The 9,439-nt window shown below is 64.5% G+C and overlaps 2 protein-coding genes across 2 annotated transcripts in view; one reads left to right on the top strand and one right to left on the bottom strand.

The window, feature by feature from the left end:
- Positions 1–4,821, top strand: part of PTCH2 (patched 2) — an 8,265-nt gene extending 3,444 nt beyond the window's left edge. The window contains 11 exon segments of the mRNA XM_019530616.1: positions 7–241; positions 324–636; positions 718–860; positions 940–1,120; positions 1,321–1,604; positions 1,782–1,919; positions 2,014–2,156; positions 2,770–2,869; positions 3,125–3,349; positions 3,451–3,726; positions 3,949–4,821. Of these exon segments, the coding sequence (XP_019386161.1) occupies positions 7–241; positions 324–636; positions 718–860; positions 940–1,120; positions 1,321–1,604; positions 1,782–1,919; positions 2,014–2,156; positions 2,770–2,869; positions 3,125–3,349; positions 3,451–3,726 (2,038 nt within the window). The 3' untranslated portion in view covers positions 3,949–4,821.
- Positions 4,822–6,842: 2,021 nt separating this feature from the next.
- Positions 6,843–9,439, bottom strand: part of BTBD19 (BTB domain containing 19) — a 5,959-nt gene continuing 3,362 nt past the window's right edge. The window contains exon 9 of the mRNA XM_019530615.1: positions 6,843–6,958. Coding sequence (XP_019386160.1) covers positions 6,843–6,958 — 116 coding nt within the window. The remainder of the gene's footprint in view (positions 6,959–9,439) is intronic.

The raw sequence follows: 9,439 nt of genomic DNA, 5'->3' as shown, positions 1-9,439 counted from the left end.
GCCGGGGGGGGCACCGGGCCCAGGGGGCCCGGTGCAAGCCCTGGCCCGGTGCGACACCGCAGGGCAGCGCGTGGTCACAGTCCTGCCGCCCACGCCCGCCAGCTCCACCCGCGACCTGCTGGCCCAGCTGGACGAGGCCTCGGGGGCGCCCACCTGCCTACCTCTGCCAGCCTGCCGCTGGGACCTGGCCCACTTCGCCCGCCGCAAGTATGCGCCACTGCTGCTGCGGGCGCACAGCAAGGTACGGGCAGGGGGCCCCCGGTGCCCCGCTTGCAAGGCTCCTGGGTCTGGGGACGTCCATGGCCTGACAACCCCCCTTGCAGGGCGTGGTGGCACTGCTGTTCGTCGGGCTGCTGGGGCTGAGCCTGTACGGCGCGACGCAGGTGCGGGACGGGCTGGCACTGACAGACGTGGTGCCGCGAGGCACGGCCGCCCACGCCTTCCTGGCAGCGCAAGCCCACTACTTCTCCTCCTACCATGCCTTCGTGGTCACCACTGGTGGCTTCCACTACCCCGGCGCCCAGGCCGCGCTGCTGGGCCTGCACCGTGCCCTGGGCACCCTGCGCCATGTGGTGCGAGGGCCTGACCGCCAGCTGCCGCGCATGTGGCTGCACTACTTCCAGGACTGGCTGCGGGGTGAGCAGGGCCACAGGGGTGGTGCACGGCAGGGGGGCCCCAGTCACCTGTGTCCGTGCCCCACTATATCCCCCTCCCTAGGGCTCCAGGTTGCCTTCGACCGGGAGTGGGCGTCTGGGCGCATCACCCGCGACAGCTACCGCAACGGCTCAGAGGACGGTGCTCTGGCATATAAGCTGCTCATCCAGACGGGCAACCCGCAACAACCCCTCGACTACGACCAGGTGGGGCTGAGGGCGGAGCCATAGGGGCGGGGCTGAGGGCGGGGCCAGGGACGGATGGTGACGGGGCTGGTGCCCGCAGCTGACAACACGGCGCCTGGTGGACGCGGATGGGCTGGTGCCACCCGACACCTTCTACATCAGCCTGACGGTCTGGGCCAGCAATGACCCGCTGGGGCTGGCAGCCTCACAGGCCAACTTCTACCCGCCGCCGCCTGAGTGGGTGCACGACAAGTACGACGCTACTGGCGAGAATCTGCGCAGTGAGTGCCCCATGCCGCCCCATTCTCCTTCCTGCTGGGGCCCCTCACTCCCCACCCACAGCCCCCAGCCCAGCTAGTGCCCCTCGCTCCTGACCCATAGCCCACCAACCTTCTGCTTGCCTGCCACGCCTGCTCCAGCGGCCTGCACCTGGCCATGGCCAGGTCTGGCTCAGCCTGACCCCCTCCCCATGCCCCCGCAGTCCCGGCGGCGCAGCCCCTGGAGTTTGCACAGGTGCCCTTCTACCTGAGCGGGCTGCGGCACACGGCCGACTTCGTGGAGGCCATCGAGGGCGTGCGGGCTGTGTGTGAGGAAGCGGCGCGGCGCCACGGTGTGCGCAGCTACCCCAGCGGCGACCCCTTCCTCTTCTGGGAGCAGTACCTGGGCCTGCGGCGCTGGCTGCTGCTGGCGCTCAGCATCGCGCTGGCCTGCACCTTCCTGGTCTGTGCCCTGCTGTTGCTCAACCCCTGGACGGCCGGCATCATTGTGAGTCTTGGCTATACAATGGGCCTCAGCTGTACGTCTCCTGGGTGCTGGGGAGGGTCTATATGTCCCCTAGGGGCATCCAGTGGGGGCAGCCCTAGGGTGCAGGGAGGTGGGGGGGGCCATGGCAGGTGTGGGCGTCGGGGCAAGTACCCCCCCTGACCCAGCACACGGTGGCAGGTGCTGGTGCTGGCCATGATGACAGTGGAGCTCTTTGGGCTGATGGGGCTGATGGGCATCAAGCTGAGCGCCGTGCCCGTCGTCATCCTTATCGCCTCTGTGGGCATCGGCGTTGAGTTCACCGTCCATGTTGCACTGGTGAGTGTCCCCAGGCCAGCGCCCCCTCCCCCCCAGTACCCGTGCCAGACCCCAGGTGCCGGCTGGACCGGACTGACGCTGTGCCATATCCCAGGGCTTCCTGACGGCTGTGGGTAGTCGGGACCGGCGCTCGGCGCTGGCGCTAGAGCACGTCTTCGCACCCGTGCTGGACGGCGGCATCTCCACCCTGCTCGGCGTCCTCATGCTCGCCAGCTCTGAGTTCGACTTCATCATGAGGTGAGCGCCATGCCCTGTCTTCCCACAGGCCTTTGGGGCAATGGAGGGGTCCACACTGCCCCTTGCCTTCCCACAGACCTTTGGGGCAGAGGACGGGGGGGTCCAGGCTGGCCCCTGCCTTCCCAGAAGCCTTTGGGGCAAGATTTCCAAACTGGCCCTCTACCTTCCCAGAGGTCTTTGGAGCAAGGCCTTTGCAGCAGGGCAGGGGGGCTCCAGGCTGGCCCCCCACCTTCCCAGAATACTTTGGGGCAAAGGTGAGGGGGAGAGGGAGGACTCCAGGCTGGCCCCTGCCTTCCCAGAGGTCTTTGGAGTTGGGAGCGCAACCTCACCCCCGCTGACCTTCCCAGAAGCTTTTGGGGCAGGGTTTCCAAGTTGGTCCCCCACCTTCCCAGAAGCCTGCAGGTGAAGGCAGGTGGGGTCTGGACTGGCCCCACCTTCCCAGACTGCTTTGGGGCAGGTGCAGCTGGCTCTGGGGGGACAGCCTGGACACCTGGGTTCTCCTCCTGCTTTACATCTTGAGGCTTGGCCTCATCCCCTGTTGCAAAGCACTCTGGGATGCTGGAGGGGTGGGGGGGCAGGCGTGGCCCCCGCTCACCTGCACCACCCCCGGCAGGTACTTCTTCTCCGTGCTGTCTGTCCTCACCGTGCTGGGACTCCTCAACGGGCTGGTGCTGCTGCCCGTCCTGCTCTCGGTCATTGGGCCCCCTGCCGAGGTACGAGTCGTGCCCCCCCGCCCCCCGGCCCGGCCCGGCCCTGTTGGAGGGGGGCGCCGGACTCCTGGGGTCACGGCTGCTGTGCTGGCCACGGCAGTGGGAGACGTCAAGCAGCAGGAGTGGGACTCTGTCCCTGCGGCTGTCAGTAGGCTTCAGAGTGAACGCCGGGCTCGGCTGGCCTGGAGGCACCTCGGAGGGGTGTCGCAGTGCCCGGCCCCATCTGACCCGCCCCCCTCCCCCCGGCTCTGTCTCCAGGTCCCTCCAGTGGATAACAGCAGCCGCCTGCCGTCGCCGGAGCCCCTCCCGCCGCCCATTGCCCACCACGGCTTCTATGTGGGGCGCCCGTCAGCCTGGCACAGCCCTGACGCGGCCCCCGAGGCCCCCCCGGCCGCAGGGCCTGGCAACGAGGACTCCCCTGGCAGCGCCCAGGCCTGCATCCTGCTCCAGGCCGGCAAGGACCCCCGCTTTCCCTGCATCACCGTGAGTCTGGCCGTGCCCGGGGCAGAGGGACTGGACGCCTGGGTTCCCTGGGGCGGGCAGAGCAGCAGAGCCGGCTGCCTCATGCCCCCTCTGTCCTGCAGGTGGTGAAAGCCTTCGAGGTGGGGCCAGAGCCCCTGGGACAGGAGCCCACGGCCGGAGACCGCCCGCCCCGTGCCCACCCCACAGCCCCACCACCCACCTACGCCACGGTGACAGCCACGGCCTCAGTGACGTTGGCACTGCACCCCAGCCTGCCTGGTGCTGCCCGCGGCTATGCCCATGCTGCCTTCGAGGACAGTGAGTCCGACAGCCACGAGGACCCGCCTGGCGCTCAGCACACCCGCCATGGGTGCCACGCCACTGCCACGTCCCGCTAGGTGGGGCCACGTGTCATGCCCACAGTGCGGGGCACCAGGGGCAGCAGCTCTGGGCTCTTGGGGGGGAGCCCAGCAGAGGTGCCCCGTGGCGTGTTTGCAGGGCCTGATGCCATGGGCACATGCGGGAACACGCATGTGCCTGCCCACGCCTGATGGGAGTAAGGGGAAGAGTGCAGCTGCGGGCGGGGCCTGCTCTGACCTGCTGTCCCCGTGTCATTGCAGGCTGCCCCACGGGACCAGGAGGCCCCTGAAGATGTGCCATGGCGTGACGTGGTACAGCACACTACGATGTGCCACGTTTCCTGTGCCAGGACGTGACCTGCCGTGTCATGATGTGCCATGTTGCCATGGCGCGGCCTGGCAAGCCATGATGTGCCACGTGTGCCAGGCCATGCTCTGGCATCCTACTGGCTGGGCCGGGGACCGTGGGTGCCAGGAGCCATGGGCAGGGCCAGGGGTGCCCAGTGGGGTGGGGGGTGCCAGCACCCCCACGACATGCTGCTATTCCCTTAATACTATTATTATTATTCTCCCTGCGCTGCCCCTGCCCTGGAGACCCCAGGGTGTGGGGGCAGACACCAGCCCTGCAGGCACCGGTTCCTATGCAAGGGGGCGCTGCTTGGGTTGGGCTGCCCGGGGGGTTGCTGCCCCCCTGCTCCCTGCTCCCCTCCTGGGGGGAAATGGCAGCGCTCGGTCCTGCTGCAGCCCCCTCCCAGCATGGACCCCGATCCTGGATCTGGAGGGCAAACAGCGCCCGCTTCACCTCCGTCACCAGCACTTTAATTCCTGCCCCCCCCCAGGTGCCTGCTGGCGCCACCCCGCTGGAGGGTCGCAGGCACCCGCAAGCTCAGGGGCGGGGGGGCACCAGCAGGTCCCTGCGGCCCCCACCACGGCCCAGCCCCAGCCATGCCCAGGGTACGAGCGGTCATGGGGCCCCCCTGGCCCTGCTGCCAGTGGCCCCTGGTTCTGCCATGGGGGGGGCGGGGGGGCAGGTAAATTATTTATATCACAGAGCAGAGTCTATTTTTGTAGGTCGTGTCGTGCCGAGCCCCAGCCTGGGCCGGCCCCGCGCATGGGAATAAAGCGATATTCTATGTACGCCCCGCGCCGCCGCCTGACACGTGTGCGCACATGTGTGTGTGTGTGTGTGTGAGAGGGAGACTTTGTGAGCGCGTTTGTGTGTGAGAGAGCATATGTGTGTGCGTGTGAGAGCGCGTGTGTGTAAGAGCTTGTAGGTGTATGTGTGTGAGAACGTGTGTATGAGTGTGTGTGTGTAAGAAAGCATACATGTGTGTAAGAGCATGTGAGCGTGTAAGAGCATGCAAGTGCATACGTGTGTGTGAGAGTATCTGAACGTGTGTGTATGAGAGCACGTGTGTAAGCATATATGTGTGTGCATGTGCACATGTACATGCATTTGTGTACATGGGTGTGTGCATGCACGTGTGATCTGGGGGGACGCAGAGTGCTGCGGGCCAACAACTCCAAGGATCTAAGGGGGGGGCAACAGCCCTGGCATGGGGGGGACCCCACAGGCGGGGGGGGAGCAGGGGGGGGTCAAAGGTCAGGCTGGAGCTGCCCCCACTGCCCCCAGGGCACTGGGGGGCTGTGCTGCAGGGGGCACGTGCCAGCGCACGGCCTGGGGGTACCATGGGGGGGACCTGGGGGGGAGAGGGACCCTTGCAGGGGGCAGAGGGTGCTCCTCCCGGGGCAGCAGGGCCCCGACTCCTGGAGCCCGAGACTGCCCCTGCCCCCCATTCCTCCCCGCTCACTCCCACCTCCCCAGGCTGACCCGAGGTCCCAGTTGTTGTCCCCCAACACCCCTAGACCTGGAGCTGCGGGTGCCCCTCACTCCCGGCCCGGCCCCCTGCCATTGCAGCTCTGCCCCAAAGGAAAGACCCCCCCCAAAAAACCCCCATCAAATTGCCTGAGCCCGAGACCCTGCCCCTTGCCCCCATCCATGGGCAGGTGCTGCCCTCTGCTGACCTCCCCTCTGGCTGCAGCCAGGGCCTGCCCATGGGGGTCTCATACGTCGGGGGGCACCAGGAGGGGCCAGAGACCTGGTGAGGAGGCGCCAGCCCCTGGGCCTGGGAGGCGGTGGGGAGCAGCGCAGCGCCGAGCGCAGGGGCGAGACCCTCCAGCCAGGTGCCGGCAGGAGCATGGGCACGGCCCCAACCCCGGCCTGGGCTGGGCTGGGTGGGGCTGGTCCTGCCGCAGGCGGGGGTGGACTGGATGCGACCCACGGTGCCGCGAGTCCGCGCAGGTTGGACTGACGTTCGTCTGGGCTGATCTGGAGCAGGGGCTCGGGAGAGCCCGTCCAGCCCAGCGCCCGCCCGAGCTCGCTCGAGCCCCTCCAGCGACGGAGCCGCCCCCCTCCCCGGCGTCTCCCCCGGGCCCTTTTCCAGTCCTCCGGTACCGGCCCCGTCTCCCATGACTCCATGAAGATCATTGCCAAGGGCGCCGCGCTCTTTCTCTTTTGTCCCTCGCTCACTCCTGGTCCGCGGCCTTGGTGGTGGTCTGTATTGGCTTTTTGGGAACACTGCACATGTCTACACATGCGTTTCAGCAAGCCTAAATTTACTACACTTTAGCTTAATGAATAGGAAGCGGGTCTAGGCAGGTGTCTGCACGTGCAGGTGTTAATGCTGCGTGTGTGGAGTGACAAGTCAGCCCGCACATAGTGTTAGTGCGCTTTAACACGTCTACACGTGCATGAATGCACTTGAATTATTTGCTCCTAAATTTGATAACTGCAAATTTAGGCACGATCAAAATGACCATGTTTAAAGCACGTTATGGATGAGCCTTAAATTTCGGCTAATTTCCCTGAAAGTGGGGTTTTGAAAAGGGTGTTCGGCTGGTGGGAGGCATCGTCACTGAAGACTGAGATGTGTTGTGCTGTACGCTGCGAAGACACACGACGTCTCCCTAAAGTGTAGGAGCCCGGAGCTGAAGCATTCAAGACAGGAGAAAAAGCAAGCTGTTGGAAAAAGCTTGAATTTACTGTGGTTTTTGATATCTGACGGATGCTGTAGCCAACTGGGGAAAGGAATCCAGAGCTGCTGTCTCATTCATCCCACCGCGCTCAGCATTAAATTTACGGCTCTTTTTCCGATTCATAAACCAAAATCAAGCCTTGGCCTGCGCCTCCAAGCTCCACTGACGGCAATTTCCACGCCAGAGCTGACGTTCCCCTCAGTGAACATTTCCACACCCGAGGGGATGGTTTCAGCTGCAAGTAAAAAAACCATACCAAACCCCGCAATGGTTTGCAGGGCTGTGAAATGGGCGCAACGTGACTAGGAGCAGCAAACAGACAGAAGCACGGAGAGCTGGAGCGGTGGGACCAGAGGAAATGATTTTGGGTTGGCCACACCTGTGAAATGAAGAGTTTAGAAGCACTAGAAAGGGGCGCTACAGCCCAGCGCACCCCCCGGACCCACCCCGTCCCCACTTGGATATCGGCCTGTATCTCCCTCCTCTCGTCTTCCCCCAAGCGCATCCTGCTTTGCTGTCTTCTTGCACCTGCAGCAGGGAAGAAGCCTGTGAACCTTTGCCATCCAAGGTGCGCCCCCCCCCCCGCTTGTCCCCACACCGAAGCAGAGCGTGACCCTCGCTTGCGACACGCCAGTCGTGGGTGCTGGGCCAGGCCCGTCTGGCTGGATGATGCTGGCTCGTGCCAGCAGCCCTCCTCCTGCTGTGGGGGGGACGGGCGGGAGCGTGGCTTTTGTCCCAGGCTCCTGCCACGAGCCCCATAGCCACGCCTGAGCTGCTCGGGGGGGCTTCCAGCCCCGTGGCCGGTGGCTCCGTGGAAGGGCCGTGGTCAGAGGGGCTCTGGGGACACCCTGAACACAGGCCCAGACAGACAGCGCCGCGCAGGAGCCCGGTGCCAGCCAGGGACTTCTGTCCCGCGCAGAAGGGGCCCCCTGCCCACCCCCATGTCCTCTGCTCTCAGGCTTCTCCTGGCCACGGAGGTTGTGGTCCCCCGGGCACGCGGGCACGCGGGCTTCCAGCCGCTCCAGACATCAGCGCGCAGCAGGGCCAGGGGCACGGCGTCAAGCTTCCGGGCATGCATTGCACGCGCGCGTGCGCACACACGAATCCCATCTCTGGAGGGGTGTGGGTCTGTGGTTGTGGGAACTGTTTCCCTAATGGTACATACATGTATGCACAAACCATACATGTGCACATGCATATCATATGTGCACATGCATATATGAACACACTCACATACTGTCTCTGTATGCACTTATGCACACCTCACATGCACAAGCACATGCATACACATATATATATACTATGTACACACACATGTACACATGCATATGCAGTCTAAGCACACATGTATGCACATACAGGACCTGAACCTGTTCAGCCTCCGCAAGAGAAGGCTGAGGGGGACCTGGTGGCCTGTTACAAACTAGTCGGGGGGACCAGCAGGCACTGGGGGAGTCCCTGTTCCCTGAGCACCGCCAGGAGTGACCAGGAATAACGGTCACAAGCTGGCAGAGGGGAAATTTAGGCTGGAGATCAGGAGGCGCGACTTCACGGTCAGGGCGGCTAGGGTCTGGGACCAACTTCCAAGAGAAGGGGTGCAGGCTCCTGCCCTGGGGGGCTATGAGAAGAGGCTGGATGAACACCTAGCCAGGATCGTTTGACCCCAGTACTCTTCCTGCCAGGGCAGGGGTCGGACTAGATGATCTGCTCAGGTCCCCTCCGACCCTAGAAACTATGAAACATGCACAGACACCATCCATGCACATGAACACACATGTGCACATGCATGCACATACATACCATCTATGCATGCACACATACACATCCTATATGCCCACACACCGTCTATCCATGCACATGCCACACTGACTACGCATGCACGTGCACACCTACACACCCGTCTATGCACACATACTGTATATGCATACACACTCATTGGCAGCAAACTCCCCGTCGCTCCCCCCACGGGTGAGGAAGGCCCCCGCCTGGCTCCATCGTGCTGCCTGTGCTGGTCCCGGCCGGTGCCCCGCGCAGCCTGGGGCCGGACGTTGCTGGGGGCACGTGGCCGTGGCACTGAGCAGGCTCTGGCCGGGGCTCCTGGGGCCAAAGGCTGCAGGGTCAGAGCCGGGCACATGTGGCAGGGAACCTGCACCCATGAAGCACAGCCCCCAGGGGCCCTGCTCCCACCCCCTGCCCCACGCCCACCCCCACAGCGGGTGCTGTAGCTGCGTGGGGCAAAACCAGGGCTCACAGCGGCAGGAACAAGGCAAGGAATTGGCATCTGGGCCCTGATCCTAGTTTCATGGTTTCTAGGGTTGGAAGGGACCTGAGCAGATCATCTAGTCCAAACCCCTGCCCTGGCAGGAAGAGTACTGGGGTCAAACGACTCCAGCAAGGTGTTTGTCTAACCTCCTCTTAAAGCCCCCCAGGGTGGGAGCCAGCACCACTTCACGGTCAGGGCGGCTAGGGTCTGGAACCAGCTTCCAAGAGAGGTCGCGCCTCCTGATGTCGAGTCTGAATCTCCCCTCTGCCAGCTTGTGACCGTTGTTCCTGGGCACTCCTGTCCGTGCTCGGGGGAACAGGGACTCCCCCAATGCCTGCTGATCCCCCTGACTAGTTTGTAACAGGCCACAAGATCCCCCTCGGCCTTCTCCTGTGGAGGCTGAACAGGCTCAGGTCCCGTCGCCTCTCCTCGTAGGGCCTGCCCTGCTGCCCC

The sequence above is a fragment of the Crocodylus porosus genome, unplaced genomic scaffold (assembly GCF_001723895.1).
Source record: "Crocodylus porosus isolate Cpor-Errol unplaced genomic scaffold, CroPor_comp1, whole genome shotgun sequence".
NCBI lineage: Eukaryota > Metazoa > Chordata > Crocodylia > Crocodylidae > Crocodylus > Crocodylus porosus.
The sequence above is the reverse complement of the archived record's forward strand: the minus strand, read 5'-3'. Positions and strand labels throughout refer to the sequence as shown.